The 22189-nt window shown below is 42.5% G+C and overlaps 1 protein-coding gene across 3 annotated transcripts in view; it reads right to left on the bottom strand.

Annotated features, from left to right (window-relative positions):
- GMDS (GDP-mannose 4,6-dehydratase) overlaps positions 1-22189 on the bottom strand; it is a 621910-nt gene that overhangs the window by 299858 nt on the left and 299863 nt on the right. For all 3 annotated transcript variants that reach the window (XM_066579263.1, XM_066579264.1, XM_066579265.1), the window contains exon 8: positions 18086-18213. In XM_066579263.1, the coding sequence (XP_066435360.1) occupies positions 18086-18213 (128 nt within the window). The remainder of the gene's footprint in view (positions 1-18085; positions 18214-22189) is intronic.

The raw sequence follows: 22189 nt of genomic DNA, 5'->3' as shown, positions 1-22189 counted from the left end.
AGCGCCGCTAGGGAGAGTCAGGCGCTGCTAAGTGACGTTCATATCAAGTGCTTACCAGTCTGACTGTTGCAATATCCCCAAAACGTGGCAGACCAAGCCGTGGACGGCGAACAGTTCAAGGGGTATGCTCAGATGGAAGTTAGTACACCGAAAATGTAGTTTATCCTGAAGTCCTTGCTAATTAAAATAATCAGTTCCTAAACCATTTACACCCATTTTTCCTGATATTTTATGTCCGTACAGCAAACATCGTTATCAATTTAGTAATATAAGTGACTGTATGTGGAATTTTGACTTTGACCACCTAGCCTAAATGTTTGCCATTGTCAACGGTTTCCCCTTTTTACTTTCAACAAACACATAGTTGTCACCAAGAATTAGTATTTTACAATCTAGTAATAAAGACCCCTTCCGAAGACGCCCAAGTCTGATCATTGGGACGGATGTTTCTAACAGTCCACGTACGTTATATCATATTTTCTCCTACAAACCATGTTTAACAGACTTACTGCAAATCAAACACCTTTAAGATACATCTGGAGCTTTATAAAACGGGGTCCTCGTCTTTTCGGTCTACTGCTGTCGCTGTCTGACAAACGGTCACTTAAACAATTATAATCAAGCTTCAGTTAGCAAACTCAATTATTTTAATTATTTTTCCCCTCTTTTAAATGCTGTGTGGGACAAATTTGCTTTGCTTCCTGAGAGCTAGACACCATAAAATACACTGGGAATATATGGAGTCCCTCCCCCTTCATCACCATCATAACTACCTTGTCCTCCTCCATATTCTTGGGTGGGCAAATGCATGGGGAAACTGTAAGCTGTATTGCCTGTACTTAACAGCCTGCTACTCTCCTGAAGCACATCTGGGCTTTATATCAGGCCTTTAATTAATCCTCAGTGAAAGCCAAGCAATGACATTTTGACTGAGCAGGCTCCAGTTTTGGACAGGTCTTGATTTATTACGACTGAGTCTCAACCAACTTTGATTTATTTCAGCTTTGGGGAGGAGGTTGAGCAGAGAACAGAAAAAGCACTGTTACTGCTAAAGTCTGTGACGCAAGGTAGGACCTCCCATCGCAAAACCAAAATGACAAAATTCAGACACATTATGGGAAAGGGGAAAAGGCACCGTAAGAGTAGGAAACTTTACCGAGAGCAGACTGGACAGACTGCCTTCTTATGACCCACTTAGGAAACGTGTGTCTTATCGAAGAGAAAACAATAAATCCCTGATGAGGATTAATCATCTGTGATCAGAAGGACAGAATAGAAGGGGCTGTAGCTTCTCCTGAGCTATGGTCCCCCGAGAGGAAAAGGATATTAGCTAGTGAGGCTGTTAGGACTGGATGTCCTCTGCTGGTCCTCACTTCGAACCTTCAGTAAAAGCATCAGTGGGTGCTGAAGTTTATGTTCTACAGCAAAAAAAGACGCATTAACATAATAATGAAAAACCACAAAAATATGTATCACACAAAAACTTTTATAAAAAGCATAAAAACTAGAAAACCAATAAAGCACAGATCTACGGGTCTGTTCACACCGAACAAGCGAATGATGTCAGAGGCAGATACATAGTTGGCTCGTTCAATCCAGAAATCGTTCAGTCATTCATATCCACTGTGAGAACGACTGAATGAACGGTATTTAATCCGAACGATTGGTAAACGAGCCGATGATGATTTCCATGCATAAAATGAACGAAACTTGAGCGATTTATGGTTCGATCATTGGCCGCGTCTACACTGAACGGCTATCATTCTTTTACACTTGAAAGATAATCGTTCCGTGTAAAAGGGCCTTAAGTGAATGAGAATGACTGAATGATCGGTATATTAATGGAAGAGTTAGCGAAAGAGCCAACGATGATTTTCATGCCTACAAGAAATGAACAATGACTAGAGATGAGCGAGTATACTCGCTAAGACACATTACACGAGCGAGTAGTGCCTTAGCCGAGTATCTCCCCGCTCGTCTCTAAAGATTCCGGGACGGTGGCGGGTGACAGGTGAATTGTGGCGGGGAGCAGGAGGGAGCTCCCCTCCGTTCCTCCCCGCTCTCCCCTGCCGCTTCCCGCTATCCCCCGCCGGCCCCCGAATCTTTAGAGACGAGCGGGGAGATACTCGGCTAAGGCACTACTAAACGAGTAATGTGCCTTGGCGAGTATACTCGCTCATCTCTAACAATGACCGAAGGGCCAACGGTTTCTTCGATCAGCTGTTGGATGTGTTCAAACTGAACGTGTTCATTTTTTGCTTGTATGAATGATAATTGTCCAGTGTAAAAGGCAGTTAAAACAGAGGACTGTTGCGCTGCTCATTGTAAGGACCAATAGAAAGCCTCTTAAAATACATAGGATGTTTTTAAAATGGCGTGTTCAAAGATACGTTCTACTGAAAGGCAGCGGCGCCAAATAGGGAAAATCCAATGAATGCTGCAGCGTTTAATACAACGCACTATGAATACTTTGTTAGTATATCCTACATGACTTCCAATGAATTAATTCTATAAGACAGACGAGAAGAACTGCTGACCACCTGACCCTATAGATCCGCTCTGTTATAGCTGCACAGCTGCGGAGATCCCAGCATGCACCAATGATTTCAACACCGAATTCCTTGTCTGTAAGTTGCAAAACTCCAGTGACTTTACTCCTGTGCTGTCTGGTTCACTTACTTTACAGGACATGCCAGACACAATATCAGGAGATGACAGACGGAACCTTTCAGATTCTCAACTAACATGGTTGTTATATTTAAGGCTCGAGGACTCCAGTCAGAATTCCGTTTCTAATCAGTTTCTTTCCACTGTTTATTTCAATGGGGTTTTTACAAATTAAAACCGTTGTCTTCGTTCCGTTTGTTGCAACAACTAGTGCGGCCCACAGCGCAATTTGTTCTGGTTAACAAACAGAAGGGAATAGAAGCGAATGGGAAGCTTTTCATTTGCTTTCCGTTTTAAAAAAGAATCAATTGCGGAAAAACGGATGGGTTTATTTCTGTTCCAACTCCATTGGTCTTCTGTGAAAACAGAGCATATAAACGGAATTGTGACCGAATCCGAACGCAGATGTGAATTGTGCCTTAGGTCGGGCTCACAGGGGTGTCTGTTTATCACGTGTTACGCAAGCTCTGTGATACGTGGTAACTGACAGGCAATTAACCCTTTGCAATCCAATTTTGGATTCAGGGTTTCCTAGGGGGGCTTTCTATTTCTGCCATTATACAGTGGCGCCATCTGCTGGCTAGAGCCAGTACTGCAGTGTGGGACATGCTGGAGAGGCCCCCGACAACAGAGCGGCCAGTAATATACAGTAAGAATACCCTGCCGGACGTCTTCCAACATTGGAGCTGTACAGCCTTTAATCAGAATGTCTTTAGACGTCAGACAGTGGATTAGAAAGGGTTAATTACATTGCCTTACGCAGTTCCGCTCACATTAGCATGTTGGAATTGCATAATATGTGAGCGCAAAATAGAATGCAACATGTTGCATTTTGCAGAGTATGTGCGCGAGATAAAACCCAGTGTTCTCTATTGTTGTGTATATACTCGCAGCTCATGCGCAATTACTTTTGAGTATGGGCTGCGGGTATACATGTCATCATAAGGGACGGTGCAGGAAATTTAACCAAAAAAATAAAATAACCAGGTGTATGGCAGGTGAGCGCATGCGTGAATATGAGGTCACACGCACTACAATTTCCCCGCCATACGTGGCCGGTTGTATGGAGGGTCACGGCCGGCTGCACAGCTGTAAAATGCTGTGGGACACCTGCGGCGGTTTATGCTTACGGCTGTGAGAGTCCGGCCTTAGTGATATCATTAACATCACCAAGTGGATTAAATATATACAGTTTCTGATCAACTGGATTATGCCGATTGATTTACGCTAAGGGGATCTGTCAGCGGGTTTGTGTTGCCCGAACCACAGGCAGTGAGCTGTCACCCTGGAGATGATGTGGGCAGGGACAAGCCGTGTGGCCCCGCCCCTGTGACTCCGAGCGCTGTTCGGACTACAAAGTCTATTCTGAAACACTGCAACATTTCAGGATAGGACATGAGCACACCTGTCCCGGGCTCATACCGCCTGTGGTCTGGACAGCATAAACCTAGTGACAGAGTCCCTTTAAACACATTTTGTTTGTACATACATATACAATCTATATCTTATAAATACATATAATTTTGACAAGTATACACAGTTTAGAAAAAACACGTGGGACCTGCGAAACCAGAAAATTTCTGATTTATCTAACTTTTTCATTATTTTTGGAATATTACATAATCATCAAAACAGCTGTGTAGTTCAACCATATAGCTTACAAAATTAAGGCAAGACCAGAACAAAAAGCTCCATAAAACTGTTTAACACTTGTCATGATACATCTTCACAAGTGAGTAAAAAAACACGAGAAGAAAATGCAATAAGAGTGGTAGAAACAGGGGATCGGGAGGGCGATGGAAGTCCAAGCAAGCCCACACATCGTAAAGTTAGATTAAGAACAAGTCCATCCACTCAGTCTATTGAGGGGGTTGTGCTAGGAACACAACTCCTAGTCATATGGCCTCTTAGGGCATATGGACACCACAGAGAAGGGTCACCTGCTCCGGACCCCACTCTCACAGTCAGAAGGAAAGCCACTCTGTAAAATCGGCACCACAAGAGTCTCCTAAGTATTGTTCACCTTTGGCTTCTGGTCATATAAGACTCCTGCAGGGCGGTGCAGAATCGGAGGCCAAACTAGCGGGACTTGTTGGGTGCGGGATTACAATTCTTATACTGTACTTCATCTGATTTTGTATCTAAAGTTTTCCGTGATACTTTGTTGCCGTACGTTCTACATTGTGGAGAAGCAGAAATCCACAGATACAACAGAAATGTCATTTGTCACTTGGCATGCAGTGTCCTCTGTAGCCATTTTCCCTTTAACTGTGGAAAATTAAAGCCATTTTGAGGAAAGAGACAGAAAGCAGAAGGAAAGCAAGCAGTCTGAGAGCGTCCCGCAGGGAATGGTCAATGTCTGCTAACAGACGTTTGTCAGCCAGTCAAGCATGGAGCTGGTCAGGAGGCCATATATTTAGTTTTGACAATGTGATTGTCATACTGTAAATTATTTCCTGCATGGTATGAAACAGTCACACAAGAACACTTTACTTCTCCTTCAATAGTGATAGTACCTTGCACAACACAAAGTTAGAGCATGTTCACACAGCTGATTGTATCGCAGTTTGCGTGCAATCAGCTTGAATTCTGCCCCCACCTAGCCAAGACTCCGCATAGGATAATCACATCTGGGGCCCCAAATGTTAAAGAAATTATACTGGTAACATTACATCTATTCTAACATTTTGAGACCTACCTGTGATGCTGTTAGTTCACGTTATTAACCCTTTCCAATCCTATTTGTATCCTGGTTTTCCTAGGGGGCTTACTCTTTTTCTGCCGTTATACAACAGCGCTATCTGCTGGCTAAAGCCAGTACTGCATGAGGTGACACGTTGGATAGGCTCTGACAGCAGAGAGGCTGGCAATATACAGTAAGAGAACCCCGACAGATGTCTTCCAACATCAGAGCTGTACAGCTTTAAATCATAATGTCTCCAGAGGTCAGACAGTGGATTGGGAAGGGTTAAACCGGCAGCTGGGTTGGGTCTTGCAGTCATAATATGAACACAAAAATGCACACTTGGTTAGACATAGGATAGTTTATAGCCAGTATTACCAAGAAGGAAAGTAGTGCATATGGGGCGTATTGACAACTATGGACCCCCCTCTATGAGCCAGGGCAGTCTTGTGGACTTAGGCTATCATCGTATTAAATGGATAGCCATTTATTTGAATGTCCATGTAGCTGCTGCTACAGAGGAAATTGGTAGCTAATGTCAGCTTTACCTGGCAAAACTGGCTATTGGCCTGAGGTCTCAGGGGCTGGATCGGCAGTGGTCACATGATCACCATTCTACCTCTCATAGTAAAGTGGTGATCTGTGATGAGATAATCTCTGGAACTAGAAATACAAAAGTCTACATCTCTGAAGATATATGCCTTGATGTGATCTTTTTTTTGCGGACTATAGAAACTACTTATTTACCAAATTACAATTTTCAGTGAAAAATGTCTTGAAAACCCGACTTTAAAGACTTAACAGAAAAAAAAACAGACAGTAAAGTTTTGAACTTCTCTTTTCTGGAGTTTTGGGTTTAAAAGAAACTGTCCTAAAACAGCAGAATCCGAACCCAGCCTAAATCAGGACGTTCCCTCTAGAGATCTGTATGAAGTCACTTCATTGTTCTGTCCTAAGACAAATATACAAGCCACGCAAAGATGTCATGTGTCTGTGCTGCGGACAGTGATAGACAAGATGTCACCTGATCTCCATATAAACCACCCAAGAGCACTGTGTGTGTATTACAATAACCAGCTCATGCGGAGAAGGTCAAACACCAGCCATGTCAATTTGCAAGCAGTGGACCTCGAAGGTCAGGGGGCATACTAGCCAGCTGGGTGATGCCGGCAGTAAGTGAGTACCCACTGCGGACTGATTCCTATATTGGGGATTGTGATTTCCTTTGCTCTTTCAATGGCAAAAGAAGCTGCATGACTTTCCAAAATACAGTTGTGGATATTAGTAGTGATGGTATGTGATGTCAATATAGTAGGGCCCTGGCTAAAAGACAATTGTAGGTATACGGCAAATCAGCTACATAGGAATGTACGGAATAGCTGAATGTATGCCACTGCCATACTAAGTGTAGAGCTACACTAGACGGTATGTTACACGACTTTGGCTGTGCCACATGGCCGAACATAGCAGTATTGCCATGTGACATTGTAGCCTAATATAAGTGATGCAACTGGATTGTGGCTCGTAAATGTGTCTGAGGTCTGACAATTGCAATAAGCCCATCAGGCTTGGATTACTTGTGATTGTTGAGTTGCAGTAATTCGAGTGGTAATGCATTGAGTCACATTACGATTTAGGTAGCAGGGCCATAGTTGAGATCTCTTACGGCACAATGTGTGTCATGGCCAAACTTACCATGTAGCCCTAGCCTGAGCCTAATGCCCAAAGCTGCTGGCACAAATCATGTTCAGATAGAATAGCACAATCACACTGCAACTTCAAGAGGAAAACATCTTTCAAGGTCACTTTTAACTTTTTCAATAGATATCACACATAGGAATTTGCCATCATCTTCCAATTTTACTGCACCTTGTGCCCATAGCACCTTCTGCCAATAAATGTTAGTAGAGGTCGTCTAACCCCACTGATATCAGCAGGATTAAACCACAAACCCATGTGTATAGGGCATCCCGACCATTCTCCCGATGGCAGATGTCACTGGTAGATGTTAGGGCATGTTGATAGCCAATATGTCCAATTCCTTGAACTACTTCCAGGGAGACCCCATTGAGAACACATATATTCGGCCAAGCAGATTGTGTATTTGTATGGAGAAGTCGAGCGTCCAGTCACAAGTTACATTGTGTGTACCAGCAGCTTTAGTGTTAACACTTGTGTGATAGATGTTTCCAATAGAAGCGAACACGGACCAAGGCGTTAACTATTAATTAACCTTCATTTTCTAGCACTTTTAGGCCGGCTTCACACAGTCGTAAGCGTATTTGGTGTGCAAATATGCCAAAAAATAGAGTATGTTCAATTTTTTTTTTTGTGCATGACCGAAATGTGTGCGCAAAATACTGAAATGCGAATAAACCCATTGACATCAATGGGTTTTATTCCCTGCGTATTGTGTGCACAAATACGCCGTGTGAAGCCAGCCTTAATAACATATTGCTGAAGCTCAGAAGAGTTGAAAGAGGATGAGTGACTGGCAATATGGCCCAAGTCACCTAGCGCTAACCGCCCTCCAGGCCGTCAAATGCAATGATTCACTATATTGTACTGTGTATCAGTAGTATACGATTTAGGACATGAAAATAAAAGATCCTTCCTCAGATATGGCATGGAAAATACAATCTATCTATCTCATATCTATCTATCTATCTATCTATCTCCTATCTATCTATCTAGCTATCTAGCTATCTATCTATCCAGCTATCTAGCTATCTCCTATCTATCTCATATCTATCTATCTATCTCCTATCTATCTATCTATCTATCTATCTATCTATCTATCTATCACATCTATCTATCCAGCTATCTACTATCTATCTATCTATCTATCTCATATCTATCTATCTATCTATCTATCTATCTATCTATCTATCTCATATCTATCTATCTATCTATCTCATATCTATCTATCTATTTATCTATCTATCTCATATCTATCTATCTATCTATCTATCTCATATCTATCTATCTATCTCATATCTATCTATCTATCTATCTAAAAAGGTGAAAGCCACCACTTACTGACTCATTGACTGAATAACTGACTAACTAATTGACTGAATCACCACTAATTCTCTAACTTTCTAGTGTCGCACAAACGTGAAATTTTGGCAGAAGCATTCTTTAGGTCCTGAATAGGAAAAGTAAATGGGTCACAAATCGATTATTCAATGCTAATTGCAAATGTAAGTGCACCCCCATATAATGTAACTTCCCAGTGTCATACAAGCGTGAAATTTGGCGCGAGCATTCTTTAGGTCCTAAGTGAGGAGAGTGGAAGGGGTGGCGCATTCTGCAGAGGGACATCGGTACATGCAGCCTGAGGAGAATCTAACGCTCCTCTATGTGTATACATATTTTATTCCTCGGTTCCTTTAAAGTAACCTAGACTTCATAAGATTTTCCATGCGAACAACACGTAAACACCTGCATCAAATTAACTCGGGTGAAGCCGGGTATATCAGCTAGTAATACATAAAGTAATGCAGTAGTACCCTGAACAAGCGGCAGAGATTGCCATATATTAGGGTTGAGAGGGAATCAGATTTCATGCTGCTTTAGCAAATTACAAGTCCCATTGGTGGCTGCTGGGATTCTGTGAGAGCAGTTCTAAGAATATGTACAGCGGCTGCCAACCAATTACTAGTGATCTGCTGAGTGTGGACAACCCAGTATATATTTTCAGAGATTTAGGTAAAGAATTGTTCACCTTGTTTGTAGTAAGTGTTAAAAGTTTACTCCCATCTTGTAATGTAATGGTAACACTACCATATGCCATGACTTTGTGATTGTTGGGGTCTGACCCCTAGGAGCCCTATGTATCCTGACGATGAAGGGGTCAGCATTGTCTTTTCTGGCAGTACCCCAGGCAACACAGCGATGCAGAACTGCAGCATGGCGTCACTATTTTCACATTTGCCCAGGACTCTGCTGTGTAGAAGACAATTAGGGGGACACAGAAGTAAACCGACCCTGTGGAATCTTCACTTTCAGGATTGGTGGGGTCTCAGGTTGGAGCCCCAACGATCACAAAGTGCTTGCACATACTATTGATATGCCACCTCTTTACTAGGGCCCATTCCCACTGGCATTTACCGCTTCATTTACAATACTGTTTCTTCATTCCATTTTTGGAGCAGAAATATAGAAATAAACGTTTCCATTTTTTATCTATTAATTTCAATGGGTTTAAAAACCAAAGCGGAAATCAAATGGAAAGCTTGCAGTTTGCTGCTGTTAGGTGTCCGTTTTACTATAGCAACAAATAGCGCTGCAGACTGTACTACTTGTTTCTGTAAAAAAAAAAAAAAAGAGGAAACCGACACCAACTGAAAGCTTGCTTTCCGTTTCCCTAAAAACTAATGGAGAAACAATGGAAATGTTGATTTCCATTTTAATTCATATTTTCTGATACAAAAACGGAGCAGAGAAACAGAATTGTGGCTGAAGCCCTAAACGGGAATAACCCTTCAAAATCAAAGAGCCCATATAGCTGGAGGATGGCGCCTTTCTTTCTATTGATATATGTCCGTGTTCTACAATGTGGGTCATATAAGACATCTTGTTGTGGAAGAACAATAAAAATGTACTTAATTTAAAAAAAAGAAGAAGAGTATATCCAACAAATAAACAACCACTTAAACACCTACGTAAGTAGAGAAAGACATACTTCTCAAGAAGTCGCTGCGGTAAAATCCCAATTTAGACAAGTAAGCTGAAACTACTGAGCCCCAAAACAAAGTCTGTAACAGGTTCCCCCAAATACCCTGCACCATTTATTATACAGATGACATAGAGGGTTCTTTGCCCCCCCCCCCCCCCCCCCCGCCCAAGGTGTGACCTCTGCTCCCCCTACAGCTAGAGCCCCTGGCAATTGGTGTGTCTGAAGGACTTCATGATGAATAATCACAATGGGAAATCATTTTTTCACTGTAGATTCTTAGTGGCAATTCTGGCTTGTCACGTAGACATGAATAATGCGGCCACCGGGGAGGCTCGGCCCGGAAAACCCCAATGAAATGGAAATAGCTGCTAGCTAGTGTTATCCAGCAACCAGCCGGTCTGGCTGTGACTGTGCCGTGCCAAACTGGGCTGGCACCGTGGAACCAGCAAAGTACCATCACATGTCATCTCACGCTGTAAAATGAACTGAGGTGAAGAACCTCTTCAGTTTAACTTACAAGCAATCTTCTTGTATCATCACATTTAACCCCTTAAGTACCAGGGTGTTTCAGTCCAAAAGTACCAGACACTTTAGGTATTTTACCCATGTGGTGGTTTTACGGCTACCAAAATTATTTTTGCTTTGTTTTTTTTCTGGGCTATTATTTTTTATCTTTTTTCACTGAATTTTTTTTAAGGGTAAAAAGCTAATAAAAAGGATTTTTTTTTTAAATGCATAGCTTTTTATTTTTTTAAATGAGTATATTTTCGCTAAAATAAGGTACAGAAATGGATTCCTCATTTTTGCTTCAGACGTTTTGATATATAATTTGTATAATTTCGGCTTTGGATCATTTTCTTTTTACATTTATATATTTTTATTTTATTCTATAATTTTTTTAACTTATTTTTGTAACTGTATTTTTACCATCCATGGTGCCCAGGATGTCATTTAGGACCTCTGGAGATCACTCACATTATCTTTTTTTTTCATTATTTGACATTTTTCCACTGCAGCTGAGGCATCCATAGGAGCCCAAGTTACAGGGTAAAACATCCCCCCTGTAGTGATAATAATCACTGGCAGGGCTGGTCTGGGTCTGCAAAGACCCTGCAGCTCTGTTGTGGCAGGGGACACCCCATGGCTCGAATAGCAGAAGAGACACTTCCGTTTTCTCTATCCACTACATAAGGCTCATTGAGCGCTACGTAACCAGGTAGAAGGCAGAAGCTGTTAAAAAACGTTTCTGCCTTCTTCTCCGGGTCCTCGGCTTTGACTAATGGCCAAAGACCCGACATTCTCGTGCTACATTGCAGGAGCAAGAGCTATAATTCCGCTATAACCCCTGGGATTAACGCTTTCCAATCCACTGTCTGACATCTGAAGACATTATGATTTAAGGCTGTACAGCTCTGATGTTAGAAGACGTTCGTCGGGGTTCTCTTACTGTATATTGCCAGCCTCTCTGCTGTCGCAGCCTATCCAACGTGTCACCTCATGCAGTACTGGCTTTAGCCAGCAGATAGCACCGTTGTATAACAGCAGAAAAAAGAACCCCCTAGGAAAACCAGGATACAAATTGGATTGGAAAGGGTTGAATCCTAGGACCAAGTGCCATAAATTTACGGCACTTGATCTTTATCGGGTTAAGAAGCTCTGCATCCACTCTATTTCTTCTCAATAATAAAAGGGTTGATGGAAAGTCCCACCACTCTTATCTATTTCCATCCTATCCCCATAAAATTCTCGAGGAAGAAAAAATGCTAAGAAAGATAAAACATTAATAAATACAGTATGTAATATAAGACACGGCATCAGTAAATCACATCTTAAGAAGTTATTAAAGCATAAACTTAGTGCTCCTAGTCATCAAACCATTAGTGGGGGTGGGGATATCTATTTACCAATGGCTTTATTACTACATTAATTATGTCTGGCTAAGGTTTCACAAAGCGATTAACTGGGATCCGACTCCTAGAACTTAGGGAAGAAGGAGCACTTGGACAGCTGCTGATTGTTTATTTTCACAGCTTAAGGATGCAATGAAAACATGAGCAGCAATGAAAGACATAATCAAAATTAGGCAACGTGTGAGCGGGTCTGTCCAGGGGGGGTTCCTGAGAGTCCATCCTACTGGGGAGTAAATGGCATTTATCCGTGTCCATCACAGGACAAAGAAACCTGCACTTCCAGCCGCAGCTTCAGCTGTAAATGCCGACAGTGAGACAACAGAGAATTGAGGGGGGTGTCCGGGACGAAGAACGGTCCTTGTGAGCCATAGACAGATAGGACAGTGGTCGGAAGCCAGATCACATCCTAGGAACATGTAAGTGCGTACTACAGCTACAGGCATAGATCCGTGGCATGAACATGTGAGGAGTCCGGTATTATGGCCGCTATGTTCTGCTCTGATATTTGCCGACAATCCCTACCATGCTACTTTTTCAAAAAGTTGTAATCTGCAGATGCCACTAACACCTCTACAAGAAAAGGCAAAGTGATCATTCATAATACATGTGTTCAGCGATACCTGCTGCTCACATTAGGACTATTCCAAAAGGGTCCATTGCTAATCAGACATTTCCTGGTTTGCAGCTACTGATGTGCCAGTAGAGCAGCAGTATTTTTCCATGGGTATTTCCAAAAAACAGTCCTTGTAAAAACAAAAAAAACACAACCACCTAGAAGGTCATCCATAGTGGTACGAGGGACAATGACAGCTCAGCCTTATGTTCAGGATGTCCTGCAGCCACATGTGTTCCTCTCATGGCGGCTTCCAGCAGGATAATGCTCGGCCGCACACACAAGGGGGTCACAGGAGCCCCCACAACATTGTCACACTTCTGTGGCACAAGATGCCTGTATTGTATCTTGTTTCTAAGCTAGAGGTGGTACAACAGGGGACTAGAGCCTCCATGCCCGCCCTTATTACATCTTGTATCCAAGCTAGAGGTGGTACAACAGGGGACTAGAGCCTCCATGCTCACCTGTATCACATCTTGTATCCAAGCTAGAGGCAGTACAACAGGGTACTAGAGCCTCCATGCCCACCCATATCACATCTCGTTTAAGCTAGAGGCAGTACAACAGGGTACTAGAGTCTCTAAGCCCACATGTATCACATCCTGTATCAAAGCTAGAAGCGGTACAACAGGGTACTAGAACCTCCATGCCCACCTATATCACATCTTGTATACAAGCTAGAGGCAGCCCAACAGGGTCCTAGAGCCTCCATGCCCACCTGTATCACATCTTGTATACAAGCTAGAGGCGGTACAACAGGGTACTAGAGCCTCCATGCCCAACCGTATCACATCTCGTTTCTAAGCTTGAGGCAGTACAACAGGGTACTAGAGCCTCTAAGCCCACATGTATCACATCTTGTATTGAAGCTAGAGGCGGTACAATAGGGTACTAGAACCTCCATGCCCACCTGTATCACATCTTGTATCGAAGCTAGAGTGGTACAACAGGGTACTAGAGCCTCCATGCCCTCCTGTATCACATCTTGTATCGAAGCTAGAGGTGGTACAACAGGGTACTAGAGCCTCCATGCCCACCTGTATCACATCTTGTATCCAAGCTAGAGGCGGTACAACAGGGTACTAGAGCCTCCATGCCCACCTGTATCACATCTTGTATCCAAGCTAGAGGCGGTACAACAGGGTACTAGAGCCTCCATGCCCACCTGTATTACATCTTGTATCCAAGCTAGGGGATGTACAACAGGGTACTAGAGCCTCCATGCCCCCGCATATCACATCTTGTACCCAAGCTAGAGGCGGTACAACAGGGTACTAGAGCCTCCCTACAAGGGGTCAGTTTTCCCCAATAAATTCTCCTTTTGCTGTGATGATTTGGATATGTGATTTATCATTATATGCACTTGTGCCCAATCTTTTTGTACAGAACCCTCCAGACGCAATATATGTGTGAGGGTAAAATCACACAGGCACTTTCTGCCTAAATATAAAACATTTTTTGTGAAAGCCACAAGAAAAAGAAATCGCTATAAACAAAATGGCATGAACGTAGCCTACATGTTATATGATTTGTAAAGCAATGATAATAACTTAGCATCAGGCCTCATATGTACAAGGCAGAACCGCAAGCACGTAGGCTGGAGAGCAGCACATAAGAGTCCCCATGTGCTGCCATGAGGTGGTCAGAATGGATCATATGACAGATGGGAAATATTACCTCTGGAGTATGGCATGCCGCTTATGAAACCAGATATAGAACGGCCCCATAAAACTTTATGGGCGCAGTATTTCGGCTCTGTACCACCGGTAGGCCATTTCATATTTTTTGCTGAACAATCTGATTTTGGCAATCAAAAGTGCAACAAAGTTTTACAAACGCGGCAGGCTTGGACAAATAACTCAATCTATCAAGCTGCCTAATCACTAGATATCTGTGCAAGTCCTCCATGGCCAAGATAAGATAATCTAATCAGTTCCACGGATCAGCCATGTCAATCACCGGATAGGTTAGAATTAACTGAAGCGTCTTCATCTTCTCAGCATGACAGAACTATAATAGGTAACCAGAGACAATAGAGAGACTGGCTGCTCTGAGTAATAACTCTTATCTGTGTTACAAAAAGCTGAGGAGCTAAAAACCCAAAATTGGCCCTCCCTAGTAATACGGCTGCATTGCTTCACTAACCAAAAATGATCACATATTTTATGCAATTTGTGTAAACGTTATATTTACTATGCTAAATTATTTTACTCAAGCAAATGAGACATCAAGGGGTTATTTCTCAGTGACAAACCCTTTCCAAGTGAAGGTGGCCTGCAAACAGCTGATTGCCACAGCTCCCTCTTCTAAACCCCCCAATACCCTGGTCTGATGAGTCACGGTACTATTTTGGGCTGATGGTAGGTTTCACGTGAGGTGCAGACCCCATGAATCCATGGATCCCAGTTGTTAACTTATTGCACACTGATGAGGGGCAAACACCCCGAAACAGCTGTCTGTGTATAGCTTTCTGGCTTGGTTCACAAAAACTACTGCACACTGATGAGGGGCAAAGACCCCGTAACAACTGTCTGTATGGTTTTGCGGCTTGGCTTTCCATTTCCGATCATTGTTAAAGGGGTTGTCCCGCGAAAGCAAGTGGGGTTATACACTTCTGTATGGCCATATTAATGCACTTTGTAATATACATCGTGCATTAAATATGAGCCATACAGAAGTTATACACTTACCCACTCCGTTGCTGGCGTCCCCGTCTCCATGGCTCCGTCTAATTTCGGTGTCTTCTTGCTTCTTTAGACGCGCTTGCACAGTCCGGTCTTCTGCTGTGTGCTCGCGCCGGAGAGCTGGTCTGCGCGTCGTCATCGTAGCTCCGCCCCGTCACGTGGTGCCGATCAGCCAATTAGGTGGCTGTAATAGGCAGTGGAATGCAAGGAAGGAGAAGACAATCCACGGTGCACCATGGGAGAAGACCCGCGGTGCACCATGGGAGAAAACTGCAGTGCACCATGGGAAAGGACCGGCGGCCATCTTTAAAAGAAGAAAAGAAGATGCTGCGCGAACGGGGATGCAGGTAAGTGATTTTTTTTTTTTAAATAACTAACGGAATTGATTTTAACGGGGCAGAATGCGGGGGTAAGTTTAAAAAAAATTTGGATTTTGCCGCGGGACAACCCCTTTAAGACTTGTTAAAAAGTCACATTGATTTGCAGGAATGCTGCCATTCAATAGGTGGGGCTGCAGAGGTATTGTTCCATCTTCCTTATTTGCAGTTGTTAACAAGGCACTGTGCAAACTGGTGGAGAACCAAGTTGTTCTGAGTTGGTTTGAGAAGCATTCTGGAGAGTACCTATGAATGGCGTGGTCTGTACATTCACCCAACATAAGCCCAATGGAGCTTTTATGGGATGTGAGAGATCCATTCGCATGCGAGGTCATGTGTCTACAAATACCTGTGGGTGGCTATCCAGACGGCATGGCTCGACATTACTCTAGAAGTCGTCTGTGGTATAGATGCCACGTCAAGTTGCCACACTTTGACAGACTATTGGTCCTATACAATATTGTCCCATGACTATTGGCATATCAGTGTATAAGTAGATAGATGATAAGTAATGTCTTTCACCTTTTTCAAAATTGGTAATGAACAATTTCTCATTTGTACAATGTGCTCTGGGGGCTGTCATATTGGAGTGAATGAATCAGTTGAGAGAGAAATCTCGTAGAATATTAGTCTCTAGGAAGTAATGGAACACAACATCTCCCTCAAAGACCAGGGGACGTATACACATGGTGGCCTAAAGGCCCATTTACATGCAAAGGCACTCTTTTAAACAATTGAAAGATTGACAGTTTTAGCGATCCTTTTGATTAAACGCTAATGTACACTAATGTCCATTAACACTTTATCAGCTTCATTTGCATGTAAAAGGGCCTCCAGGAGCTGTTTGCAAAGCATAGCAGGTGGTCCGATACGCTGTACATAGCTCTATTGTTCTCCATGGGCTGTTGGCAGAATACAATATAATCAGCTGCTCCCATGGAGAACACAGCATGCAGTCCCTGTTATCTCTCTTCGGCTGAAAGATGGATTTTAAGATCACCTTAAAATCATCATTCAACTGAAAAATTTACAACGGCAGCGTTTACACACAATAATTATCGCTCATATGCCATCGTTTGAATGCATTTTAAGCGATAATTGTTGCGTGTAAGTAGCACTAACCTGTGTGCATAGTGTTCTTAGCCTACCTTATCTAAGCTTCAAGCTGTATAATAGAAGTATTATTAACTTGGCATGTCACTAATGATTATGAGATGGTCTTCTTCATTCTGTGCCTATACATACAGTAAAGCTAACAGGTGAGTTGCAGAGAAAGGGAAGTATCAACTTATTCTGCATGCTCTAAAGGCCAGTGTAAAAACAGAAACATTTCAAGATACATATAAAGTAGGAAAATAAACCACTAAAATGTTAATTTGTGAAATTTGGTTTAAAAAAAACAAACCCGGACTTAAATAATATGTAATTTTCTGACAATAAATTCCACTGAAAGAAGCTATTTTTGGACACTGAGTTCAGGAATCATTTATGTTTCTCGGTACTTGGCAAAGAAATAGACTACGAGGTATTCAGACATAAGAGTTTCATTGTGAATTATCAACAAAGTCATCCCAAAATATCTTAGCAGGTTTATCCAATCAGTAGTATATTTTATTCTAAATGGTCATATACAATGAGGAGGAGGAGGAGTGCTTGCTGTGTCCCTCCTACTTTCATGTAAATCAGTGGGTTGCCTTCCTCAAATTAACTAAGTTTGAGAAATATAAGACTACCCATAATTGCTGAATTGTATCAAAAACGTATATTCAAGTGGCTGACCTCTACTTAAGACATGGAGCCACTTTAACTATTACATGAGGAGAAGGCCTTCTGTGCATGGTTAGTGCTAAACTTTAGTGCATCCTATAAGAGGGTAGAGAAGTTCAAGATTTGTGCCTGTATTCAAATTTGTTTTATTACTGAAATAAGGCGCCATTCACATCTGTCCATCCTTGGACCCGAACACCAAAAATGCTGGAGCTGACGAATCTGGCACATGCTGAAGCCAATCAATGCCGAACTGACCCCATTGACTATAACAGGCTCCATCTGGCTTGTAGCGTTCCGACTGGCATTTGACCAGATGAAATAGTACTGCATGCTGCGCTATTTCACCTGGGCCGATTTTCTGCCGGATCGGCACCAGATGGAACCTCCTATGCAGAAGGGCCTCCCTATAAGGAGATTCTGATAATAATGCCATTGTATTACATAATTGTGTGTAATGCATTCTACTTACATGATGATCAAAACCAGCACTATAGTTTAGATGAAAATGCCCCCGCAATGTACAAGTCAATATATGAATATATCCTAGTGAAGTGTCATGAATGAAACTGAGAAGCCAACTGGGACAGCGTTCTACAAAAAATACCCTGTAGGTCAGACACTTTTATTTAGCAACGGTGCATTAACAATTTCAGCCTAACAAAATGACTGTTTTATGAAGGGATTCTGGCCTGGATCCTACCTCAACGTAGTCCTTGGCATGACCCCAATCTCTTTTGGCATCCAGATTTCCAAGGCTGAAACACTCCATCTGTCCGAGGTGAATCTTAGCTACTGAACGGCTAATTTTTCGGGTTACAAAGTTTGCCCCTGAAATAAAGATAAAAGATATTGTTAGAAGTGTCCCGACGAGGACTTAATGTCTGGCGGTATACCATTAGTTCTCCACCTCACTGTCCTTTCTTTTATTCCTCAATCCTCCTCTGAAGCCTTCCTCCCCCTTCCAATAACCATGGCATCTCGTTCATCATTTGAGTAAGCTAAGAAGCTTCAATTGCCAGAGTCGCAAGCTCCACTTTCACGTCTTTTCTCTCTAAAACTTCTTAAGCATTCCTAATTCGCTGCTTCAATATTCAATCTAGGCAGAAGGCCAAGGAAAATCAATTGGAATGTCAGTTTATAAACATAAAATGCAAAAGGTTATACAAAGGGAAACACTAGTATGGAAGACAGACATCTAAGACCACCCCAGCTTTAGAAGAAGAACAAGTAGGAATACACTTAGTGACTGTTAATAAAGCAGCTGGCAAAGTTCTGGAGAACACTGAATTTTTTTATTGATCAAGTAAATGAATTATGGAATATTTCAGAAAACGGTGTGTTTCTCTTCTGCATCTTATTGAATTGCTAAGGACAACCATCAGCCAGCAGAAGAGCACAGAGCATGCCGCTGGGTGCGATCATAAAGTTTCTGTCAATCCATTAGAAAAGTTGAATTATCAGGCATGCATGGTGAGAGTGAGAGACGCTGCACATGCGCATCTGATACTCCGCGTGCCGAAATCTCGGGGTGAAACACTCCTTCAGGTGATGTGGAGAATATGTGGTTTCACTAGATTTATAGCTTAGGTTGATGTATATAGCGTATACTTTATCTATGATGCACAGAAAATATTCGCATGCAGCTAGTGAGGCACACCTGCAAGGGCAGTGATGGCGAACCTTTTAGAGACCGAGTGCCCAAACTGCAACCCAAAATCCACTTATTTATCGCAAAGTGCCAACTTGTCGGGACTTATCACGACGTATGATTTCACCTCTGTCGTTCTTAAAAGGACAAGGCTGTTTCAAAATAGACAGGGTGCAGATTTTGACTGCTTTTGGATGCGGAAATGCACAGCGGCTCCAGCGGTAAGTGACATCCCCCAGTAGTAATAGTGACACCGTACAGTGGTTCCAGTGGTAATAGTGACATCCCACAGTGACTCCCCAGCCTCTCCCCTCCCCTGCTCTCGCGGAACCAGCTAGGAGATGTCAGGGGAGAAGGATCCCGGCTGCACACTGACATCAGTGTGCACCAGGATCAGCGCCTCTAGCAGCGCTGCTAAGTGAATACCGGCAGGGGAGCTGCAGCACCCCTGCCGGTTTTCACTAATGTGGTGAGCAGCCAACGGTGGCATGTGCCAGCAGGGGAGGCTCTGAGTGCCGCCTTTGGCACACGTGCCATAGGTTCGCCACCACTGTCCTAGGGGGTTCACTTATTACTCAGTGGATTATTTGTATCAAAGCTGTCATATAATGTGGATTGGTGGATATTGCTTGAGTGGATTCCTGGAGTAAGGCAAATTTTGCATTAAATATATGTTCCTTGATAGAGGGGTGCATGTAGTGTGCCACAGACTATGGTTTGGATATGATATCTGGACTGTCAATCTAACACGGCATCTCTCCTGATTGCACATTTTGGAGAAATATACAACAAGAGATATCACATATCATGAGAATTACTTACCTTTCTTAGCTCAATGTCACATCTACTAAGTAGTTGTTGCAAGTAACAATTTATTAACTCCTTATGGCACAGGCCGTAAGTTTACATCCTGGCTGCAGGGTGCATATTAGCCTCTTGCTCTCAAGCTCAGTCCTATGGAGCAATTCCAGCAACCTCATTGGTTCTGATTCACAATTCCAGCAACCTTATTGGTTGTTTGGGTTGTCTGATTCAACATGATTGGTTGTTTGGGTTCCCAGATTCAACCTGATTGGTTGTTAGTGCCGAGCTTGAGAGTAATATAGATATATACCTGCAGGGTGCTTAATGCAACAGGATGTAAGCCTATGCCCTGTAGAAGGCGCGGGTTCAGCAGTGAGCTCGCGCCATCCGGCAGTGGGAGTTGTCTGTTACATAGCCGAACTCCCCCTGCAACAGCGGGGGTACACAAGGACAGCAACCTCTGCTGTTAACCCACTACATGCTGCGATCTATGTAGATCGCGACATGTAAAGGGTTCACAGAAGGAGGGTGTTCCCTCCGTGACGTCATCAGACCCCGGCGATGAAATCGTGGAGAGCCAACAGGTTACTGCGGCAACAGGATGCCAGATACTGGCGTGTCGGCTTGCCATTGCCTATGATCACTATTACAAGTGATAAGGCATTGCAGGACAGAAGTTCTGCAATGCCTTATCATAGCGATCATAGCTGCTATGGTTCAGGTCTCCTTCAGGGACATAAAGAATAGAAAACAAAAAAATTGTGTAAAAAAGAAACATTTAAAAAAATAACAAAAAATAAAATTTTTTAATAATTTCCACCTATTTGTAAAAAGAAAATTAACATTTTAAGAAAAACCCCACATATTTGGTAATATCACATCTGTAATGAACTGCACTATAATTTGAGCACACTATTAATACCGCACAGCAAAAAATGTAAAAAAAGAAGGCAAAATGCTTATTCTATTAATTTTACCTGCCAAAAAGCGCAATAAAAGCGATCAAAAAGGCCATATGTACCTGAAAATGGTACAAATAAAAACTACAGCTCAAGACGCAAAAAACAAGCTCTCAAAGAACTCCGTCCATGGAAAAATAAAAAAGTTATGGGAATTTGAATGCAGCGGTGTAAAAGTAATTATAATTTCCAAAGAAAGGGATTTGTATTGTGCAAAAGTGGAAAAACCTAAAAAAAAAGATAATATATTTGGTGTTGTCGTAATCATACCGACCCGCAGAAAAAATGTATCATCTCATATATGCTGTATGATTGATGCTCTAAAAAAAAAAATACTAAAACGATGGCAGAATTGATGTATTTTCTCTCCCTGCTCTCAAAAAAAAAAAAAGTTTTACAATACATTGCATGCATCAAAAAATGGTTCTCCACGCCAAAAACAAGCCTTCATACGAAGGTTTTGCAATTCTCACATCTGAAACTTTGAGTCCAATGAAGTCCAATGAAGTTCATACATATTCATATCTGCATGCTCCCCCCGTCCTCCTCCCCCCGCTAGATACAGATTGGCAGGTCTTTTTGTGTTAAGGGCCATTTACATGTAACGATTGCTGTGAAAAATTCGTTCAAACCAACAAAAATGCCCAATAATTGTTACGTCTAAATGCGCAGCCATCGTGAACTATTTGTTTACTTTTCATTTGTCGCTCACTTCTGCTCCCCGCTCTGTGTATCACATAGATTGTGAAATGCTGAGCGAGAAGTTACCAATGATCTGCCTGTCTACATGTTCTGCACAAGCGCGAACTAGCGGTGTCGTCAGCCGCTCGTTTAGACGACAGTCGTCTCTTGTACCATTACTGTGAATACAGAGATACCTGTCTATCAGCATCTGGTGGGAGGAGGAGGGCGTGTCTGTCTCTATATAGTGCTCCCACAGCCCGGCAGCTTAGGGGAGCTAAGAGGTCCTTATTAAGAAGCCATGTCAAATATTTGGCCATTCATCTCAACCAAAACTGGCACCAAAATGTCTACATTCCCAGAATATTCATCTTAAAACCTACCTAACAAGTAGACCCTTTCCAATGTTACCACATACACTGATCAGTCCTAGGATTAAGACCACCTGTCTAATGTAGTGCACTATGTGGCTATGCGGCAAGCTGTGATGCGCTGTGTGTTTGGACACCTTTCTATTGTAGGCAGCATTAGCTTTTTCAAGAAGTTGTCTCATAGTAGGTCTTCAGTGAATATCAAAAAGGTTAAAAAAAATCAGCGTTAAAGGTGCGACCTCGATACATATATAATTGCACAAAGTAGATTTTACTAAACTTCTCTGTTTATTTATGAAGCCAGCACTTGTACACACGTTTCGATGTCAGTAGACCTCTTC

Source organism: Eleutherodactylus coqui, chromosome 9 (genome assembly GCF_035609145.1).
Source record: "Eleutherodactylus coqui strain aEleCoq1 chromosome 9, aEleCoq1.hap1, whole genome shotgun sequence".
NCBI classification, from domain to species: domain Eukaryota; kingdom Metazoa; phylum Chordata; class Amphibia; order Anura; family Eleutherodactylidae; genus Eleutherodactylus; species Eleutherodactylus coqui.
Note: the sequence above shows the minus strand (reverse complement) of the source record. Positions and strands in the feature narration are given on the sequence as shown.